Source organism: Tyto alba, unplaced genomic scaffold, assembly GCF_018691265.1.
Source record: "Tyto alba isolate M040663 unplaced genomic scaffold, T.alba_DEE_v4.0 Super-Scaffold_9, whole genome shotgun sequence".
NCBI lineage: Eukaryota > Metazoa > Chordata > Aves > Strigiformes > Tytonidae > Tyto > Tyto alba.
In genome coordinates, this window is record NW_024881330.1 from 37,511,326 (window position 1) to 37,534,826 (window position 23,501).

The 23,501-nt window shown below is 36.2% G+C and overlaps 1 protein-coding gene across 10 annotated transcripts in view; it reads right to left on the minus strand.

The window, feature by feature from the left end:
• Positions 1 to 23,501, minus strand: part of CSPP1 (centrosome and spindle pole associated protein 1) — a 64,940-nt gene that overhangs the window by 29,233 nt on the left and 12,206 nt on the right. For 9 of the 10 annotated variants that reach the window (XM_042786284.1, XM_042786282.1, XM_042786279.1 and 6 more), the window contains 11 exons: positions 21,386 to 21,466; positions 18,241 to 18,342; positions 14,336 to 14,781; positions 10,485 to 10,586; positions 9,763 to 9,845; positions 7,885 to 7,978; positions 6,863 to 6,920; positions 3,722 to 3,894; positions 2,760 to 2,878; positions 1,079 to 1,157; positions 602 to 722 (listed from right to left, as the gene is read on the minus strand). In XM_042786284.1, the coding sequence (XP_042642218.1) occupies positions 602 to 722; positions 1,079 to 1,157; positions 2,760 to 2,878; positions 3,722 to 3,894; positions 6,863 to 6,920; positions 7,885 to 7,978; positions 9,763 to 9,845; positions 10,485 to 10,586; positions 14,336 to 14,781; positions 18,241 to 18,342; positions 21,386 to 21,466 (1,458 nt within the window). The remainder of the gene's footprint in view (positions 1 to 601; positions 723 to 1,078; positions 1,158 to 2,759; positions 2,879 to 3,721; positions 3,895 to 6,862; positions 6,921 to 7,884; positions 7,979 to 9,762; positions 9,846 to 10,484; positions 10,587 to 14,335; positions 14,782 to 18,240; positions 18,343 to 21,385; positions 21,467 to 23,501) is intronic. The other variant, XM_042786280.1, reaches the window with a different exon arrangement.

Genomic DNA, 23,501 nt, shown 5'->3' on the forward strand with positions numbered 1-23,501 from the left:
CATAAGGTGCACCAGCGAAAGGCCACTAAAATGAGCAGGGGAGTAGGACATCAAGTAGAAGACAGGGGACTCCAGAAATTTGCCTAGACCACCAAAAAGAAAGCTGAAAAGAGATAAGACACCACCTGCAAACACACTGGAAGTAAACATAAGGGAAGCTTTTGAATTAGTATACAAATGATCATGAAGAACTTACTGAAATTATAGTGTTCCTAATAATTATAGCAATAATGCTCAAAAGCAGTCAATAGGAATATCAGAGCAACAGAACTCATTGCTTTTAAGATGCAGGTTCTTATGCTTGTGAAAATAACTACATAATGCCTGGAACTAATTACTATGCCTGGAACTAATCTGTTTGCTGTCAGTCTCAACATTCTGCCTCTGACAGAAAAGACTGAAGAGCTTACTGTCCCCACCTGAAGAGCCAGTGAGTTAAAGCAGGGTTAGAGGAATGGGAAGGAGGAAGTGATGAAGAGAGAGAGAGTTATGAAAGCTTTTTACTTGTAAACTAAATAAAAACGTCTGAAAGTTACTAGTTATAATGATTATATGTTAAAAAGTAAAAGAAGAAAGCATCAGAAGCTTTATCACTCAGTACCTGCTGTTGTAATTCTTGTTGATAAGATAATGTGGCCTCTTTGGAAGGCTTTGTTTTTTCTTCCGAAAATACTCCCATGCTTCTTTGTCTGTCTCCTGTATTCCTCTGTCCAGTGTTACTTCTGAATTAGAAAACCACACATATAAAAGGAAAACATCACAGAGTCCATAGGAGCAGGGCAGGAGGGGGATTTAAAAAAGAATTTAAAAACAAAAAAAAATCCTGCCTGAAACATTTAAGAGCTGTTGTTTTCCACAGCCTGCCAGTTTGTAATCTCATACATTTTCATAAATCTATATAAAGATAGGGGTCCACTGAATTATTTAGATAGGAATTTTTAATTAGAATTTTGAAAAGTGTTCTTTAAACACACTTTATTTCAAAGGCATACACACTGTCAGCAAAATACTCCCAATATGAAAAGCGTATCAATACAGAGAAATACAAAGAAAGAATATGAATACAGATAATACTTACACTGATTGCTCCACTGGGGCTTGGCCTAAAGAAGGATCCAGATTAGGTGTGGGTTGCGTTCCCATCATACCTGTACCATCTATGCAGTAAAAAAATTACTATTTTAAATTTTGAATGCTCAGATATAAACATTTGCCATTACTTCAAAGAACAGAGCTCACTGCTCAAACTCTGTGACTGCAGAATTACAAACAGGACTCTCAACTTCTATAACAAACTTAGCTAATACTTAATGCCCTCTAAAGCAAGAAATACAATGCCAAGGTATAAATCTATTTCAACTAAATCCCTTTAAAATTTACAAATGTCTTCATTAACATATTCTACAATGAACTAACAAAAAGACATAACTCAGTGCAACGCTTGGCCTCACGCTTTCCAAACGTGTCCTCTGCTGTGAGGAGAGCCCCACTGCCTCCTGCAGGAACCAAGCACATCTGGTATCTGTACTCTTACTGCAACAAGGACCTGCAGCCCTCTGCCACAGCAGGGCTTGAAATTACTGTGCATATGACTGCTTGTGCTCAAGACACTAAGAGATGCATCTCTCAAACAATTTCACACTTTCAAATTTTAAGCACTAGCAATATTCCAGTTTCTGACAACAAGCTTTAAGATAACGTAACCTATGTGAATTTTAAGTATTAGTGTCTTTAATACTTTAAACCGTAAGCGTTTTTACCCTAGAGGTTACATTGATACAAGGGTAAAACAAACAAACAAACAAACAACCCAACAAAAACCCAACAAAACATTAAAAAACCCCACACCAAACAAATTTCCCAAAACTTCTGTGAGTTAAAACTGTGGTCTGAAAAAAAGATTACAAAGAAAAGGTAAAAAAAGGTGCCTGGAACTTAAATTTAAAATAAGTAAATCTTTTTCAAACCATAAGCTATTACAGTAAAAGATAAGGAGAAATTTACACTGGAAAAAAAAAAAAAAAAAATCTAAAAACTTCTGCTCAAATTCCTAACATTCCTGAAATTCTCCAGTAGATACAAATCTCATTCAAATCAACCAGTAAAAAAGTTATTTTTGTAAGTTTTTTCCCTCCTTTATTTTAACTTTTCTATAAAGGAAGCAGAACAAATTTTTAAATCTATTTATGTTTTTTCCATTAAAAAATAAAAACAGACAAACAAAAAAAAAAAAACACCAAACACCACACAGCCCAGTCCCTCCCCAGACACATCACAGCTTTTTCACTCATGAAATCATCATGAAGCAGTCAAGTGTAGACAAAAAAAAAGTTCTTAAAAAAAAAAGTTTGATTACTTCATACAGTTCCTTTAAAAATATTTTAAATTATATCAGAAATTGTAACAACACCTAAGGATGTAATCAATTATAATGTGATTTAAACAATTTTAGAAAATAATGTTTTGATTATCAAAACTATAAAGAAAATTATCTGGGAGGAATAATAGCTAAGTAGCTGAGACTAGAGCTTGTTCAAGTGATGAACAAGATTCCTGGAAGCCATAGCTCCTTTTTCAGCTGGAGAAAACTACTTCATTCAAAACCAGTATTGAAAAAAAGCCTACTTTTCATTCAACACACATCTAAGAAATGGATTTAAATTGCTGTTACTAGTTCTGCATTATTCATTATTTAACTAGATTAAAAGCAGTCATCTGAATCATTCTAATAACCAATCCACCTAAAATCACCAACTTACAATATGCAAGATTGGGATCCAAAGGATTCCTAACCCCGTAAAAGTAATATGCATCGTCATAAGGCGTTCTATAGTTGTCTGTCAAAACTGGTGGTGGAGGTGGTGGCATTGGTGCAAGCCTTAAAGGAAAAAGGAATACAATTTTTTAGTTGTTGTGCAACTGGAAAGAGATCACCAAAGAAGACAAAAAAAAAAAAAAAAAAAAGAATTCACTATCGGGAAAAATTCTAGCTTTAGCTCTGGCCAAGACCTCTCATTAGTGCCATGCAGGAACAAGATACAATTAGCCTCAGTAGGGAATGAACCTTCCCTTAGGGAGCAGTACATGAACCCACACTGTTCCAGAGATCTACAGAACATAAAACAAGCATGCCGCCTTTAACTTGTTCAGTTAATGATACCTACTGGTTACATCAGAAACAGTAAATAAAACAAGCCAAGGATTAGTCTCTGGTCAAAAGGCAGGTGGCACAGCACAGCTCCAGCCACATGCCTGAAGCTCCCTCTCTCTCCCTGAGCAGCTTAGTCTTGATCACGGCGCCCAGTGGAAGCTGTCCTGGCCTACGCTGCTCACCTGATGGGGCCAGACTCACGCCAGACTGGCTTTCTAACAACATGGGCTCTGCTGGGCATGTGCCCCAGCGTCCTCGCAACATGGGACAATATTACAGGCATGGCCATCGTTTCTACAGCACGACCCTTATTCTGCACAAACATCGACTGAGAGAGAGCTGTCTTCACAGATAATCCAGCCTCCCCACATTTTTCAAAATAAACTGTGAAGAAATAGACATTAAAATCTTATTTCGGTGCAAAGTAGTTTAGTTTGCTGTTAATTACCAAAATATTATTTCTACCTTCATTAGTTCCTTGGATAAGGATTGACAGCACCACCTTAGCAGTAATAACATGCTTAACAACAATCTTATTAAATAAGCAAAATGAACATGATGGTGAAGCACCTGGGAGCTGCTATTTCACCAAGAGTGCTGGCTAGCCCCCTGTGAAAGTCTTCATTCACTGGAGAAGCTGAAGGGACGGGGACCGGAGTTTGGAAAGCCACCCTAGGCTTTTCAGGAGGTACTTTCTCTTCAGAAGCTCTTGTTATCAAGCCAAACTGCTTCAATCTATTTGGCTGAAGGGGGAAGAAAAAAAAAAAATAAATAGAAAAAGAGAGAGAAAAAACCCAAAACAGTTACCTTATTCTTACTAAGAAATATTTTGAACCTCCATTTAGGTTGCATTAGACACTTCACTGGGTCCCAACTAGCTGTTCAAATTTCTAGTAATTGAATTTTTTCTCCCAAGGAATTACTGGAAATCTAATACTACAAGGAAATCTAGTATGTTCATCACAGATTTACAAAACCCAACCTCTATGGCAGGTTTCAGGAAGTATACGCTTTTAGTTATTGTCCAGAAAAAAGAAGTACTTCCACAGGTTTACAGTTGCCAGTTTCCTACAAGGACAATATTCTCATATTATGCATAGGAAAAGTTTCCAAAATTCCTCCCCCACATCAAGATTTAAATAGCTCATAATCAGTAAAAACTAAACACACACACATACTGAGACTTTTTCCAATAAACATTTCCTTGTAATATCATTATTTTTTAAGTTCCTTTGATTTTATTTAATTTTTCAATCACAAAAATTACAAAATTTGGGGGGGTTCTTTTTAAAATAAAAGTATCGAATGTTTATTGATAACTGGAAGCCTCAGAAGAAAGTTAAAGGCAACATGCAAATAATGCAAAAGCATGCAAGTCAGTTAGTTTTAGAACTATCTTATCACACCCAGAAAGCCCTTACACCAGCTCCTATACATAAATATTTTAACATTTGTTTAAATGAGTTAATATAATAGAAGACCAGAAAAAAAATCATACATTGTGTAACAGATTTTGTTTCTGAATTTACTGGTCCTAACATTGCAGTGCTTCAATTAACATGCATCCAGAGTAATACTAGCAACCAGCTAAATATTAAATATCTAACAACAAACCATATACCCTACAATATAGAAGTATTTCAGCAAAGTATTAAATGTTTACCTCCTCATCACTTAGCTGCAAGACAGTATATACAAGGCAGTTAGTACTCACCGATCATGAACTACAGCATTGAGTCAAATTCTCAGAATCTACTAGACATGAATATTTGTTTATAACATTTAATTTCAGATTTCTAAATGTGAATATGAAATTAGGTAACAGATAGAAGCTACAGCAATTGAAATTTATAAAGCAGTCTACAGACTTTTTTTTTAACTTGTCTTTTCAAATCCAGTGTCTTGAACAGGAGAGCATTTAAAACAGCCTTTCTCACTAACAAGTTTAAGGTGAACTGGTCCCACAGTGCCCCAGATTTCAGCTCTGTAGCCAATTTCAGATGTGACTATAGTACTCAGTTCATCCTGGGAATTGCTTTATTTTAAACAAGCAGTACCTACAACACTCTACATTTATGGATTCTTAATCAGGCATTGCTATTTAACCAACCTGTAATTAATCAAGAAATCCAGCTAATTAGAATCTCTCCCCGAGAGGCAATTTAAAGCTAGCAGTGACTGAAGCTTAATGAATGTAGCAATTCTATTTAATTGAAGACTTTCAACTAAATTAATGGTTTTAAAACATTATACATGCCCTGGACATAATATTGGTCCTACAACAGGCACTTTTCAGTCTCTGACTGAAATGCATGTGGTATATAGAGTGCTGCAGCACAGCATGCTTCTGCCTTGTCAGCTTTGATTAGACAAAACTGTTTACACTGACCTCACAGCCTCCTGTGCCGAAAGAGCCAGCATCCCCCTGCTCTAGTTTTAGCTCTCTTCCTACCTGGCTCCCAGCTGTACACTCCATCCCTCTCCCTTTCACCTGAATCCCTGACCAGCCAACTGACCTCTCTGGGCCCACTAAAGCAGCAAAACAGATTCTGATTTTTGCCAGCTAAGCAAGCTGAATCAGCTCACTAAAAGGATCAAACAGTCATCACGGATGCTTTAAGCAGAGAGGGCAGGAACATGCAGCCAGACCACTTGTTAGTGTTCTCCCTCCCCATTTAGGAGTGAGAATGTTGATTCAGCTTCCTTGCTTTATCTATGTGCATTCTCAGTCCCCTGCCTCACATGCTAACTAATCGCATCTTAAAGCTATTCATTCATCTTAATTTTCTAGAAGGCAAGAGGTCCCTTTCACCTCTGCTGAACTCTCCAGAAATGGCACAAGTTTCTTCCTGTGTTGCAGCCTCCCCTAAAAACCAGCACTGTTGATAATTTAAACTGGTAACCAGTTAAATTAATAACCAGTTTATTCTTGCTTGAGAAAGTCACCCATCCTATGTCTCCAACAGCAGATCTCGACTGCACCCAAGATGCAATGGCTTCAGGCACTTAGCAAACACATGCACATCATACTAGTTCTGTGACAATCAGTCTGCTACTAACGTTACCAGTGCTGACAATCTACTCCTTCATATATGATAATCAAAAATCTTAGTACAATAATCATCTTACTAAGGAAGTGGAGACAGCAGTAACTCTGGATTGTCTTACAAGCAACACAACATTAAGCATCTTGCTTTTTACAAAAACCTACAAAAATGCTTGTAACCCTGACCACTACATTTGATAGTTTAAAAAACAATCACAAATTTGAAAATAAAAATTGCTGCAATGAGATCAACTCATCTGCAAAACAGCTGTTCAGGGTTTTTTAACTGAAAAAGAGCAAAAACTTTCAGCAGCATACTTTACACACCCAAAGAAAGATTGCTAGTGTATGAACGTACAGGCTACCACTGGACACCAAGTATTTTTTCCATGATACCCACTCCTCACACAAAATTTCCACTTGGTCACAGAAAATGTTCAATAACTTCCATGAAAATATTTTCCTCTCAAACTGAAAGTATGTGTAATGAGTTACAGCCTTACCATCCTTGGCTTCAGTTCTATTCTATGCTAATGCCCTATCAGAAAAAGACCGTAACATCTATCATTCTATAGAAGTTCTACAGAGTTTTGTGGCTGAGAAACCACAGTGTACATGTAATAAAAAAATGTCTACATAGATGAAAGAAAATCCAAGTTCCTTACTTTCTTTTCTGGATCTCGAGCTCCAGAAGCAGCAACGGAGAGATCAAGTTCCTTCTCACTGTTTTTGTTTTAAAAAAGAAAAAAAAGATCAAATCAGAAAGCAGTAACAACTATACTCATTCTTTTGAAGCACAGAACTTGCAACTGTAGTTAAAATAACTGAAAATACAGGGTAACAGAAGACACGATTCCACTTGATTCTTTCTGGTGTTGGGGAAGAAGAATACTGTATATTATTTGTAAATAAACAGAACTCAAGAAGTATCTGGCTATCATCTATTTCACCTAATAAAAATCCAGCTACCATAATAAGATAAACCACCACATTGCTTTTTACTACAGTCGTTCAGGACATTTCTTAAAAATTGATCTTCATTCATGTTACAGCAAGAAGTTTATTATAAACATATTGAAACGAAAAATTCAAAAGTACAGCAATAAGTACTACATTGTAAGTTCAGGGCTCAGGCTTGTTCAAAATGTAGAATTTTTCATCACAGTGAAACCATCAATAGTAACTTTATTTTAATTCCTTATCCCATCACTAATATCACTGTGTGTTTTTATATATCCACACTGTCATTCAGCAGGCAGCTACTAAGAGGTAAACAATAAATTTATATTTTATTATTCTGCGTAAGCCAGATGGTCAAGTGCTTTGAAAGTCAACGGTTACTTTCCTAAATTGGAGGGCTAAACAAGATATATTTTCAACTTTGAAAAGTAATTAAACACTTCCCTACCAGTAAAAATAAGTAACTTCAGTTAGAGCTTCTTAACCCTTAAGAAACTAAAAAATCGTTTTTTAAAAATGAAAAAAATCTGGCTTTTCCTTTGTTCCATTGAAAGCTGGTGAATTTATTAAAAACTAAAGCTCTCAGGCCAATGAGTTTAATTGGATGCAATATTACATAGGTAGCTAGAACTCCTTAATTATGAAAATTATTCTTACCACATTGAATTAATGAAATTGCTTTAAATTTCAGCCATTATCTTTTAAAAATATAGTAACTTTCCATTACCGTCTCTTATTTCGCTGTTGCTCAGCCATCTGTTCTATCAGTTCTTGCCTGTATTTCTCTTTTTTCCTTTGGAGAAGTTCTTGGTCCTGACCACCTGATGGAAACGACCACATTTGAGTAAATGCTCCACAATCTACAGTAAAAGGTACTAGACAAACACACCACATTTCAGTCAACTTAAAACATGAAACGCAGCAGAGTATACGATCTGGGAATGTGCAAAAGAACACTGGATCTTTACTGACTAAAAAAATATCTAGTTTTCATATGTGGTTTGTTTGGAGTATGATGATAAAAACTACTAAAATTTTCATGATTATTTTCCTAGTTTGCCTGGTTTTGTATAGTCAGGAAGCTCTAAATTTCAAAGCTATGTGATACAAAAGCAACCAAAATAAGTTACTTAAATTTTATCTTTTTTCCCTAATGTTCAACTAAGGAAGATATACTATGGCACTCCAAAATTATGGGGCACTGCTCTAGATAAAAATTAAAGTTAAAACTGAAGTCAAACCCACAGAGAGGAAAGTAAATTGCTCCACTTTTAGGATGGTTCCCATGACTACTAAGAATTAGCTAAGTATTGGCAGATATGTATATGTAAAAGGAAACAGTGATAACATCTCACAGGGATTTTAAAGAGCCCAAAAAACTTTAAACTTGTGGTAGTTCCCCCACAATAAGCGTGGAGTCTTCTATTATTTTATAAACAAAACAAAGAAAACCTCATCACCACTTTCCATATAGTAAGACTATCAGACACAAGGACTCCTAACATATTTCCATCCACAAAGTTACTATGGATCTCCTGTGAAGTAGACCCAAACAGTAAAGTGAAGGAAGCTGCAAAGAAACTAAAACAAAACAAAACAACAACAAAAAAACATGATGCATGACTGAATGAATTTTTTATTCAATTACCATGCTGGGACTGTAAAGTGACCAATACATGCAAGATAACCTCATAGTTTGTGATTTTTGGGAAGCCTGAAATTTATTTTCATTTCCAAAAATTTCAAATTTTAATTTACTTAATCTTTCTACAATACAGTTAATATTCTTCTCCTAACCAGCACTACCAGGAACACAAATTCACAACTTAATGTACTAAGGTTACTACAAATGAGATGACTGATCAGAGACTGACCATTACAGCACCACTGTTTTAGTGTTGCCTTTGAACAGTTCCAAAAAATTGACCTGCCACATATAGGCCTGAAGATCAAGTAAGTCCAAGTGTAAAAATAAGTAAAAATTACTTTGACAACAGTTATTTTTTCCACGATTCAAACCTAGCCTGACTTCACAGACTCCCATCTGAAGAACTACTACAATTCTTTTATTCTTGCCTTATAATTTTCTGAAAGTAACTAGGTATGGTATGTTTTCAACGGTATTTCTCTCTACTATGCTCAATAATAACGTTCCCTGCTAAATTTTGTGTCTACATTTAAGGATTAAGAGATGATCCAAATCATTTGTTCTTGCACAAGGTTGCAAACAGTACCATTCCCTATATTTCTGCAATTGGAATTCCATACCAAGTCATGTTTTTAGCAATACAGAGGTTAATATTTCTCCTGTACTTCATTTCGTAAAAAACTTAGGAATGTACCTGGGCCTTTAACCGTTAATGAAAATTAAGAAGAAACTTGGGATCTTTCAAAATTAATTAGAAAGCCCTGTTACACTAAGGGCGAAAAGGAACATGTTTGGGTATTTTTATTTTTCTTACATAAATAATATTTATTTACCAGTCTTGGGGAAAACTAGCACAAAGAAAAAGCTAATTTTTCTAGTTTTTAATTATTCCCAAAGAAAAATAAAATATGTAAAGAAAGGCTAACTCAGTGCCAGTATTTAGGTTTTTATACATACCAAGAACAAGGCCTGTTGCATACGGCATTTCAGCTGCAGACTTGGCCTGTTCATTAGCTGAAGAACTAATTTGTACCTGATTTCTGGCAAAGACAAAAAAGGAAATTAAAGGATCAAACTCAAGAATTAACTTGCAGTCTGTGTGAAACATGATAGATGTAGTTACATCACTATGTGATACAGTTACGGCAAACAGCTTTCCTAAACTCCAAAGCAATATCACAAGCAAAAGAAGAAAAGCGCTTGGCAAAAAGGTGTTTCTCACAGTTCTCATTTGCCTGCGGTTTCTGAAGCCATCAGAAACACTCAGTTGAGCATTTCAACAATGTTGACAGACTAAGTGGTGCCAGTCAAGTTTATGTAAGGGCTTTACAAGTGTTCTGCTTCTGCCTCGCCCACTTAGATCACTGCAGGACTTGCAAAACCAAGACAAGAGGAAAAAAAGGAATTTTAAAACTACTATCAAAAAAGGACTCCATGTTATTCTAATAATTAAAAGGCTTCAGTTGGAGAATAGGTGATCTAGTGTTTTAAAAAGAAAACTGGCATGCAAGCTTCAACAGCTGTTCTCAAAGGAAACAGTTTTTCTTGTTCTACTATAGCCTAGCTGCAGGAAAAACTATCAGCCATTTCAGACAACACATTAGGGATTTTAAATAAACATTTTCCTTTCACCATGATTTTGTAGTGCAATTATCAGAAAAATACACTGTATACCACACCTAAAATTTCCAGTTCTTGAGATCTGCTGCACACGTGCTCTCTCCTTTAATTCATCTTCATAATCTGCAGGTAGATCTCTTACTATTCCATCCAGATATGGCCTTAAAGAAATAGAAAATATTCAGCTATGCTTGCCTAAAAACATCCAATTTGAAATGGAAGGTCCAGCAGTTTCGTGCAAATGGATCCTCAGCCTGACTGCACACTGGATGCCAGAACCAGTTCCAAAAATAACATACAATTTCTAGAAATAATTCAGTTTGCTAGCAGCCTTTGTCAAGGCAGCCTCTGTCTGGAGACTGAATTCCCAAGCCTGTTTTCATGCAACCTTTATTTGTTGAGGTTGGTTAAGAGTTTTGAGAGCTGAAGAGCATTCAGCATTCACACTGCATTCACTGAAACAGATCTTGCTGCTCTTAGTCCAAGAGCCAACACTGAGCAAATCTGGTGACACAGTTAATTCAGATATGAAAAGCTTCTTTAATGACAACCTACCCTTCACTACGCACCTGATACCATTTAAAAGAGAGAGGTGACTTGTGATCAAGATACCAGACAGGTAATGTGGTGAATACGAAAATTAAGGAAATTTGAATCATCTACATACCAAGTAATATAATTGAAACTTTAAGTAATTCCATAGATGCCAAAAATATTATGGACACAAGGGAGCTTTTCCTGAAAAGATCTGGGGTAGTTGAATTCACAGGCTTTTTCTGCCTTGTCAATTAACTACTCTTTAATGAGGACTTAAAGTTATCTTGATAAAACAAGGCAAGAATAGGTATTCAATGAAAAATAAATTACCCAACAGATACTAAGGAAGTTATACATTTTCCAGAGCTGGACAGAGCCGTGGACTTCCTATTAAGCAAACAAACAAACAAAAAAATACTAGGTAAACATGGGAAAACCCCATCTTATACTTTTATGTAAAAAGATCCACAGCTCTTCCCATCTCTGTAATTTAAATAAAAGCCAATAATCAAAGGTGGAAGGATGCAATCAGATTATTAAACATTGACTTGGCATCTTAACAACCCACAAGAACAACATGAAAGAACAACATCCATTCTCTTGGCGTAACATGATCTTCTTTCATGATCAAGATCATCTTTTTGATAATGATCAATCTGCTACTTACAAGGCTGGTCACATAAGACTGCAACACAGCCAGGAAACAGAAAGCCTAGTCCATAGCTTGATGAAAGGATGCTGGGAGGAAGCAAAGAAAGAAACCTTGAGATTCAAGAGGCAACCTTGTTTGTAAAAAACAGCAAGCTTAGCATGGCATGACCAGACACATTGGCCCAATTCAATCAAGAAGCCGTTGTATCCTGTTAATAGGACAGACCTGGCTGCGGGGGATGGACTAAAGCATTCCATTCGTAAGAACCAAAACATTTTGCACTTCCTCTCACTTTCCCATCACCATTTCTGTTTGCTGAAATATGCCACAGTCCTTGTGCCTCTGTCAAAACAGAAACCTTTCTGAAAAGTCCTGTTATAAACATCTGCCTCTCCAAACTAATAAAGCCCATTTAAAAACATAAAAACTTTAGCACAGCAAATAAAAATATTGCTCCTTATGAATTTAGTTTCTGTCATGAATCAAATGTGTTCTGGAAAAAATGACTTTGCCTGAAATGTAGCAGAAAAATCCTAACTCTTCAGAAGCTGAGCTGTCAGTAACTAGTAGATGTTTCTCCTTCTTGAAGAGAGACTGAATATAGTTAATAAAAGATTAAGTGGAGGTCCTTGCATAGGAGAAGAAAGTACTAGATTACAAAGAACATTTAATAAAAAAACATAATGAAAAGTAACTTTCAATAAAAATTCAGCAAAGTAGAAAATACACACCAGAAAAACTAAACCTTAAATTTACGTACAAATTGAAGTTCAGGCAATGTAGTTGATGGTCCAGCAACTTCTTTTCAGAAGATGCAACAAGTTTGCCAATAACAAAGATAATACTGTCTTCTGTACTTACTTTTAAAACCAAACTGGAACTTAAACTGTTTCAGAAGTCTCTCCAAATAAGCAATTAATTGCCTAGTGATATATTGGTCACAGACATTTATATAAGCACCATCAGTGTTTTCTGGGATAACCAAGAACTAGTATACTTCTATTCAGCATGATACTGTCTACTGTTGGTTCCAACACCATACTTGCTGATATTTCACATATATAATTCTGTATATATTCTTTGAGAAACAAAGTAAACCCTCAAACTTCATCACATGGTCATTTTTATTTAAATATTAGACTCTGTGTCCAATTGCATTAGACAGTGGCAAACAACTACATGGTAAAAAGAGGACATTCACATTTCTGGGTGTTACTTAACAAAGAGGATTAACATTGCTGTTAGTATCAAAAATATAGACATTTCGGTCATATTTGATTATGAGGTCAAGCTCCTGGTATTCTTCTTTCTGAAAAGTTGCAAGACAAGACACCCCTACCCTAAAACCTCTTTTTCTCATTTCTACCAATATTACACTACAGGCTGGAACAATTTTTGCATTTTGCGTTCTCTACTCTGAATCTCATTCAGCAGAACACAGGCAATCTTGTTCCTACTATTTAACCACTGTTTCCATTTGCTAGTCCTTTTCAGAAATATTGTATGAATATATATGTGCTTTTAGAAGCACATCTGAACATACAGTCTAAAACTCTGAAATTACCCATTTATTTAGTCTGCATCTCCCAAATGCTTCCAGGTATCTCATTTTCTCCATAGTTACTTAATTCCTTTATGATTTTTTTTTAAGAGACTGAGAGATTATATCAAAAGTTATTTTTGTAGAGAAGTTATTTTAACTCTGCTGGCATTTGAAACTGGAAAGGATGACTTCATTGAATTTAGAAAACATTTTTTCAGTAGAAGAGCATTTTAGGGTTTGTTTTCCCCATTATTACTTTGCAGTACTAACCAGAAAATTATCCCTGTAAACAATGACTCAAAAGATCATTTAAGCAGTCCACCAGCAATTATCAACAAAACATGATCGTAATATTTAACACTGTTCAGAGTGGTACCACTTGCCTTCTGTTTTTTCTAGAAGTGTTAATTTTAGGAAAAAAAAAAAAAAAAAGGGGGTTATTTTGCCTAACAAGGGAAAGACAGTGGTGTTTCCTTTACTGAAGCAACTGCAGGAAAATAATTCTGGCAACAGGCTTAAAATAAACACCAAAAAAAAAAAAAAAAAAAAAAAAGCATCTACAACACTCATGTTCCCAAGATCTGTCAAGTGAACAAACAAACACTCTTCAAGCACCTTTTTAGAATTTATTTACAAGAAACTTTACTGCTTTATTTCATTTTAATTTAGCTGTATAAAACACATCTGTTTCAAGGTTGGTACTATTTCACACCACAACCCATCTGTTTTTGAAAGCAACCAGTTCTTGCAATGGAATAACCAAAGACTAGAAACCCAAAATGACTGGGAAGGTCATGCTTTAGCTTTTTTTTTTTTTTTCCCCTTCTTTTAAATGAGTGAACTATTAGAGAAAGATTAACGATTTATATCCAAGTAACCAAACTGATTTAGCAGTCAACACAGTAAAGACTATTTGATAATGAACAATACATAGTATCAGTTTTCCTCCTGAATGACTTATCTAAAACACCCTTCACTCCCTAATGTATGATGTACAGTCTTAGGAACTGATCCAATTTTCAAAGATTTTTTTTCTAAAAATTATAGCAAAGTTCCTTTTGAGAGTAAGTACAAAAATCCTGCTTTCATATGGGAATCTTGTCTAGTTTTCAATGAGATCAAACCACGGCTGTCAACACACACTACAGAAATAAAGGAGAAAACGGAATTAAGAATACCTTTCAGCATAAAAAACCCGGGGAGTTTTTCTGTCATAAGTGCTTTCACATCTAAATCTAGGGTCCATTTCTTCACTTATCTCAGGATCATAGTCCATTCTGTAGTATCTTCTACCAAAATCACGATCCTCATCAAGTCTGTGATGTTTCCTAATAGGAATTACAGATTGGCTAGCAAATCCACGGTGTCTTCGACTGGGAACATCCAAATCTTCATCAAGTCTTCTATTTAATAGTCGACTTCTTAATTCAACCTCATCATCTAACCTATGATACCTGTCTTCCTCCAGCCATCTCTTATTTAGCTGCTCTTCGTAACCTTCTGTAGAAGTAAAGGCATCCTTCTTGGGAGGTTCTGCACCTGTATTACAGGGCTGTATTTCTGTATGTAGTTCTGGCTGGAGCCTGGTAACAGCAATAGGTTTTTTATTCCTGTCCATCTCATTCTGTTTAATGAAAAAAAAATAAATTAAAAGATCTGAATATAAACAAATCACATTGAGCAAAAACTTGGTTTGTAGGAGGTGAGCAAGAAAAATACTTCAAGGAAGGCTTAAAAGCTACAGATTTTTATTTGTTTTTCTCAAGGGAAAAAATAAGCGCTCTTCCTCTTATCTAATGTTTTTCAGAAGAACGGCTATCAATCCTGGACAGGCCTTTTACAAACTCCAATTTGACCTTCAGATTCAGAGATGCAAAGACTGAAAAAACACTCTGAACTTCATACCTCATCAAGAGACTAGATATCTTTATTCTATCCAGATTCAGGCAAACCTTTAATACTTCTTACCAATGAGCGAAACCTTTTAATCTGACAATTTCTTAAACTGTTTCTTTGCAACCCAGGAAATGTCACTATGAGAAAGGATAGTTCAGTGGATAAAAAACAACCCTATGACACACTGGACCAGTGTTAAATAAAGAGTTCTACCAAACAACATGGTTTCGGATAAATGCTGTAGCATTTCCGTGCCCTAACCTTTCATCTGTGGAATAAAGATAACAGTAACTCTTACTTTACAAAATGTAATGAAAAATCAATTAACAATGCAAATGACACCAAACAGGGAAGAGGGATCAATATACTAGAGGGTTTGACTGCCACTCAGAAGGGTCCTGACAAACTGGACAATGCTGATAAAAATCTCATGAAGATCAACAAAAGCAAATGCAAAATTCTGCATAGGAGACAGAATAATGACATGCACCAGTGCAGGCTGGGCACTGACTGTCTAGAAAGCAGTTTTGCAGAAAAAGGCCTGGCTTAGCAGTGGGCAACTAGCTGAACATGACTCAGCAAAGCATCCTTGCAGTAATGATGGCCAACCACAGCCTGGGCTGCATTAGCAAGAATGTCACCAGCAAGTCAAGGGAAGTGATCCTTCTCCTCTGCTCAGTATTTATTCAGTATTCAGGTTCTGGAGGGGTGTGCCCAGTTTCCCCCCCTCTCCATGGACACTGAGGAGCTAGAGAAAGCGCAGAGGATGGCTACTGAGATAGTTAAGGCATTTGAGCTCATAAAGGAGAAGCTGACAGAGCTGGGCTTGTTCAGTCTGGAAAATGAAGATTAAGGAGGGTATGTACCGGGGCAGAAGGAACTAGTAATTGCAGTCTCTACCCAACGGGTGGTTACAGAGATGCCAGAATCATGGTTTCCAAAGAACCAATGGTCACAAGTTGCAGCAAAGGAAATTCCAATGCAATATGGAGGGAAAGCAGTTCAGATCAAGCAGTTAAAGTAGTGGAACAGGTTGCCCAGAGGAACTGTGAATTCTCCATCCTTTCAAAACTCAACTGGGTAAGGCCTGATCAACCTGATCTAACTGTGAAGTTAAACATGCTCTGAGCTGATGGTTGTACTACATGACTTCCACAAGTTCCTTGCAACTGAAGTTCACCCTATGATTAAACTGTTGGATCAAACTTTTGAGGTCACATGTTAATTATGAAACCCATTCATTTGACTCCCACTTCAAGTCAAATACCCCTCAGAGATGGAAGAACCTCAACAAATCCTCACCAGGTCTTTTTCCTGTTTGTTCTTTTAATGACAGCAAAATTGTTTCTACACATGAATAATAAAAATATAACAAAGGTCTAATGGGATGACAAACAAAGCAGAAAGAAAAACGTTGACTCCTTAAACAGATTTGATTAGATAACTCAGCTGAGGAAACATAAATGCCCAAACATGCAAAAAAATCTTTAGAGATTTATAGTCAGTTACACAAACACAAGCTGCATTTTTGCCACATGTTTCCTATGGATCACTGTTGTGTAGCACTCCAACCCCTGAAGAAGCCAAGAAGAATCAGTTATTGAATTCCAACATCTAAATGACGCCTGAATACTGCTTTATACCTGTCTTCACAAATTAAAATAGGTTTCAGCTGTATGACACTCCAATGCACTTGGAGGAAAATATTCTTCTCATAAGAAAACAACCTTTCTGGACACAGATGAGAAACATTCTTTTGGATAGAACTTATAAATACATGGGTATTTGGACTTGCCAACTACTGTAAGAAAAACAATAATATTTCAGCTGTTGTAAGTATAGATACAAGACCCTTCATAGAACAACCTAGCTCTCACACTACTGAACACTTAAGGATTTCCACATTAAAAAAAAAAACTGGAATGCCTTCTTAAACCAAACCTGCATTAGATGCATCATTAAAGCAACAATATTTTAAAAAGAAAATTTACCCATTCTACACAAGATTTTACCATTAACAAACAGTAAAGGGGCTTTCTCAGATCAATATACTGCTTCCAGATTACTAACACAAAGGGTCTCTCAACAATGCTGTTCAGCCCTAAAAATGCCCTGTTGATTATTGTACTGGTTTTAGCTGGGATATAGTTAAATTTCTTCATAGTAGCTTCTCTGGGACTGTGTTTTAGATTTGTGATGAAAACAGTGTTGGTAACACAGGGATATTTTAATTACCACTGAACAGTACTAACTTTCTGCTCCTCCCGCCGCCCCACCAGCGAGTGGGCTGGGGGGGCACAAGGAGCTGGGAGGGGACACGGCTGGGACAGCTGAGCCCAACTGACCCCAGGGACATCCCACCCCACAGGGCGTCCTGCTCAGCAATAAAGCTGGGGGAAGAAGAAGGAAGGGGGAATGTTTGGAGTGATGGCATTTGTCTTTCCAAGTCACTGTTACACATGATGAAGCCCTGCACCTGTCGGTGGGAAACAGTGAATGAATTCCTGATTTTGCTTCGCTTGCGTGCAGCTTTTGTTTTACCTATTAAGCTGCCTTTAACACAACCAATGAGTTTTCTCGCTTTTACTCTTCTGCTTCTCTGCCCCATCCCACTGGGGGAGGCGGGGAGCGAGTGAGCGGCTACATGCTGCATAGCTGCCTACTGCCATACAAACCAAAGGCCTCAGCTCAGAATCTGAGTTCAATTATGCATGTGTCTAGCTCACTTTCAGTAGTAAAGGCTTTTTTTTTTTGATTCACAAATGCACAGCACCATATAGAGGACAGCTGTCTCCGCCTGCCTTGCTTTCTCATGAACTGGACACTGACTGGGGAAAAAGCAGCTACAAATAAAAGCTAAGGAACACAGTGTGGACCTCAACATTTTGTCCAAAGAGACAGCTTTTCTGGCCACCACTTTTATCACCAAGAACAGCACAGGGACTTGCTTCAGACACACAGAAGAATGAAAGTATCCTTCTACCAAATAGACATGACTGAAGTAGGAACCAAGAACTGTACTCGGATTCGTAACCAGGACTTGCTAGATATATTAATAAACCTGTGGACTAACTGAAGGACATTCTTTGCTTATTTTGTCTTACTTTGTATGTCTTAGTCAATGATAAAACAACTGACAAGATCATTTATGTTGTTCTTTGTAGAAGCTTCAGTAAAATTGTATTACCTCTGTGTTTTTCTTCCCTAATTTCCTTAGCCTTTCATTCCATTCTTCTTTATCCCTGAGATACTGATTGTACTCCTTGTTTCTTTCAAGCCGTAGTTTCTCCTAAAACAGGCATTGAAAAGGGCATCACAATTTTGCAGTTTTGAGTAGCTTTTAAGTTCAAAGAACTGCACTATTAAATGAATACATGCAAGCTGTGTGTTCTCCCTCCCCCTTCTTTGTGATGTACAAATAATTGCTTTGAGGTTTTCGTTCGTTCTTGAACATAGTACTTTCTCTTAATCTGAAATCGGTAAGTAGAAGTCAGCTTCTTGGGCATGAAGTCAAGTCCCCAGTAACTCCTGTATATGAAGTTCCATCTTAAAAGCAGTTAGGTTTCCTCCTGATACATCTACTCCAAGATTGTTCCAAAGCCTCACTCCTTTGACAATTAGAAATCACCTCCTAATTTCCAATCTGAATGTATTCACAGATGATTTTTAAACATATGATTTTTTTTTTTATGTTTAGTTGTGACTTTCACCACTTATAATTAAAACAGGACAACAAATACATGTATAGACTAGATCTGTCAACTACAACTTAGGCTATAACTTGAACTGTCAAATTCAAACAAGCAGTTGACCGCAAAAAGAGTCAAAATAGCAAGGAAAGCAAGGAAAAATATGAAAAACATGATCTATCCACCTTGTCCTAGCTGTTTTTGCAGGGAGGCAACATTTATAACCACCTTGCTCATGTCTAAAAATCTGCAGGAATTGTATATCAATACCCTAATAATATAATAGGAAATAAAAAAGTCTCCAGGTAAAGCAAGCTCTTGTTTGCATTATTTCCTAACATTAGTACCTTATGTTTAGAGCATGAGGCGCCTCTTATGCTACGTCATTCCAACCATCACATCAATGAATAAAAGAGAATTAAATTACAATATTATGAATCGTGCTCTTATTCACTGCAGTATTTTCCAGTAAAAAAAAACAAAAGGTACTTAAAAATCTGAATATTATACATAAATATACCTTCCCATGAACAAATTTCGAACAAAAAGAATTTATTCCTCAATCACCACGGAAATACCAGCTTAGTAATAGTTTTGCAAATGAGACCAACGGTCCCCAGAGCTGTTGGGGTTTTTTTTCCCAAAATTGTGTTTATAGGTTTTCTGACAATGACAATATAAAATCTGCAAACAGCTATGAAAGCTGCCCAAGTGTTATTTTCCAAAGCTGAGAAACTAGCACTGTCTTTAACAGGTGACAAAACACTCAAAATTCAATATGCTATGTGACTTCATATTTTATCTAATAGAAGAAACCCAAGTGCAAATGTTAACCTCTAATCATTATCTGCTCAGAGGCTGTTTAACAGTGCACAGTGTGACATCTTCTGGCAGCTTATAGGTTCTGCAATAGCAATAAATAAACGGGTAAAAAGAATACAACGCACTCATACAGAAAACTTCAATGAATGTTGAGCTGCCATTATACAAAACCATCAATGATCAGACGTGTTCCAGTTCAGATGTGTCTAATTTCCACAGAATTAATCAAAGATACTTTATCTTTCACTGTTTCAGCACACATACTCACAAGGGTTAACACAAAGTTCACAAGAACATGAAGCTAATTAGTCCATTCCTCTTCCTGGGCTTTTCATTCTTGCTGCCTCCCTTTTTTTTTTTTTTTTTTTTTAACACTAGTGTAATTTGGAGTTTGGGGCTTTTTTGTAACAGCAATTTTCACTTATTTGAGTTCTCACTGGCTCCTCATATGGTCAAACATTATTGCCAGCACACAAGAGGTAGAACGCTTAAGTTAGCACGTCAAGGGCAAGACCAGCACATTTCATAGCAGAAGTCTTGCATCAGATAACAGTGACAGTGTAGTCCCAAACACAGAGCAACAACACAACTCCAAGGCAACACAGATTAAAAATACAAAAACAAATAAAATCCCCAAGAGTGCAATGGCCCAGTCCTCCTCCAGCAACACAGTTCCTCTTTCTGCCACGCATTCCTGCTCGGGTTTGATTGATCCTACCAACCAAGAAGTGGCATTCCCTGATTCAGCAAAAATACTTGCTAAAATACAATGCTTCTGCTGAATGAACTTCCTGGATCAATTTACAAGCAAACACAAGAAAGGAATTATGAATCTAAGGCCAACAGTGTGAGAGCAGGAGGGGAGGTAACCCCTGTAAGACTGATTTAGGCTTTCAGAGAATCATACTATGCATCAGAGGAATGGATCAGAGGTTAGGAAAATCTACATATGTATGTTGCATCTTCATATTCTAACCTCCATGAACTTCCAAAAGCAGAGAGACACTGTTACGGACGGTATCTTTCTCCAACATATGAAAAGCAAGACTATAAACTGATAAAGAAAGCTCAGGGAGATCAAAGGGGCTAAATGCAGAGAGAGAATGTGTACTCCTTTCACAAAACACATTAGTAACTGTACTCTCAAAGAAAGATTGGAAATTGGGAAGATTCCTATATTAACAACAGGCAACATGTGAAATACCAGATCAGTTTTTATTTAGATTCCCAAATTTATCTGTTAAAATAAAATTATTAAAAAAAAAAAAATCACATGAGGTGATGAGCAGGTAGGTTAAGTGTACACGAAGACATCAAAACAAATTGTGTACAGCAGAAAGCACACTTCCTTTAGTTCTGGCAGAAACTAATACGAGTATCACTGCAGAAACAACTACAAGCAAATATAAATTAGAAAAGTATATATGTAATTATAAGAAAAACAATGTTCTTTATTGGGTCACTATTGCTGAACAAAACCCAAGCACAACCACTAGAGCTTCTGAACACACCAAGTGCCCTGCGGGTGTGAATTAGAAGTAGCAAACCTCAAACTAGTATCAGCATAGAATTACACGTCTAATTATCTAAAAATTAAGAGTACATGTAACGTAGGATTAAAAATTTTAAAACAACAACAAAATGTAAAGACTTGACTTTTCTGCAAATTATTCTAATAACCACCTCCAAAAATGATCATTTGTAAACAGTATCAAAAAATCCAACCGAACAAACTGAAGTGGAAATAATTTTTCCACAACAGTTTAAACATCTGGCTTCATTTTCAAGTTATACACCACTTAATTTCCTCCAGATATTTACCTTGGCAGATCTTCGCTCATCAATAGGAAGAGATAATCCCTGAGTATATGGATCTACTTCACCAGTAGTCAGATAATTTTTCTACATTAAAGGAAAATAAAAATAATTCAATATATTTTAAAATACTAAATCTTACTTGCTAAATAGTTGCTAGGAATTGTATTTTATGAAACAGATATGGTAACTTTAATGAAATAAACACTGAAAACAACCTTCACATTTTGAAAATGTAGGATATTCTTTGAACACACAAATGAAGTCAATGAATGTGCAAAGTAAAGGACTCTGTCAAGCTTTAAGCTTGAGTTCGAAAGGGTTTGTCCCTTCTTCCTTGTTACACTATTTCAAGGATTACATAAATTAATCTCTGTATATTAAAAAAATATATTTTTAAGAAAAAAGAAACCATCATTTCTCAACTCTCCTGTAAGCAAGCAGCATAAGCACAAGCATTTGTACAAGCTTAAGAGGAATTTTCCAAGACACTGCCTTACTTAGGATGAAAAATTGCTTTTTCTAACTGCAGAAAACATGTCTAGCTCTTTTTTTAACATGGAATCCACGCTGACACTAGCACAGTCATCACTCTGCGTCTCAACACTACCTGTTTTCTACAACAGCAGTCCCCAAACTTTTCAGGAAAATGAGCCATCACCAAATCTTGTAATTCCTTATGGACCATCAGTGCCTTTCAGAGCAGAACTTTCAATTGAAAACATAATGTTGTTGCTCCATATAGCTCCCTGGGCCACAGCCTGGGAACTGGGCTGCGCAGAAAGTCAAAGTATGAGCCTTCCAAATCAAACACCAATGCTGGAAGAGGTCCTTAGCTTCCAGGTCTGGTGGCTTCTTCATACATCAATCATTTACTAAAAGTATCCCCATTCTCACTCAGTCGCATGTGTTTTATAAATTCAATTACATATAACAAAAATATCATCTATTTATGTGTCATGGGCTGATGAGGGGAATGGGTTAAATACAGTATTTCATTAGCATTGTTTCCTTCCATTATCTATGTCATAAAGTAGTTTAAAAGCTTAGAGGCATGTCAACAGGTAAGAGCTCTACCTGTTCCAATACAAAACCACATCATTATGAATTACATTTCACAACTACACATTAAAATATTTAATAACCATGCAAATATTCATGCAGAGACTAGATTAATATGGAAAACTAAGTTATTTTTACTAGAAGTAAATAAATTGTAATCCTCATTATTAAGTAATTCTTTTCACACTTGGAACACATCTGTAGAGATTAGCTCTGATCTTACAAAGGTGTTTGCCAAAAATCAGAAGCTGATATGGAAACTGCATTTTCTACATAAGTGAGGCTGAAGAAGTTATTAACCAAAATATTATCACTATGAGAGCTGCTAAAAGTTGCGCTATGTCTTTATGTGGGGAAAAGAAATTAGAGATTGTTATCCTATCTCCTCCTCAGGCCTTACAAGCTTATCATAGCTAACGTGTACTACAATTAAAAAAAAAAAAAAAACAAAACCTTTCAAGCCTAAATTTGTAGAACTGATGTTCAATTGAGAATAAAACACTAGAAGTTAATGTAAAAATTATACTATTTGGGTACTTTGGTGAGAATTATGGAACATTAAGTTTTAACACAATATTCTAACTTTTAAAATAATCTGAAGTTTAAGATTAAACAAAAAGCAACAATTACATAAGCATCATTTTGGTTAGAGGTTAAGAAGCCAGTTAATTCTGCTGTCGCTTCTGTTATTCAGGAATTCTAGCGCATGCTAATATAGTTAATTTGTATCATATGCATGTTACTCAAAGCCCCAGAAAAACCAGAATGTTGTATTTCTACCACTTTACCTCCCCATCCTTCATACTGAAGTTGCTTAATTTGAACAACCTAGATGGACAGTGTTAAATTTGGTAATTATATATACATGACAGAATAATGATATAAATAATTTAAAATTACTGTAATTAAACAAAGCTTGCAAAAATGTGCCCCTGGTATTATCTTTTCCTCACAATACCTGAATTCTTGCATTCTGGCTAACAGGTGCTGAATAACTGGCTCTACTGCTTTCCTAAGCACCACTGATGACATTTCACGGTAATAGGGGAAAAAGAAGGCC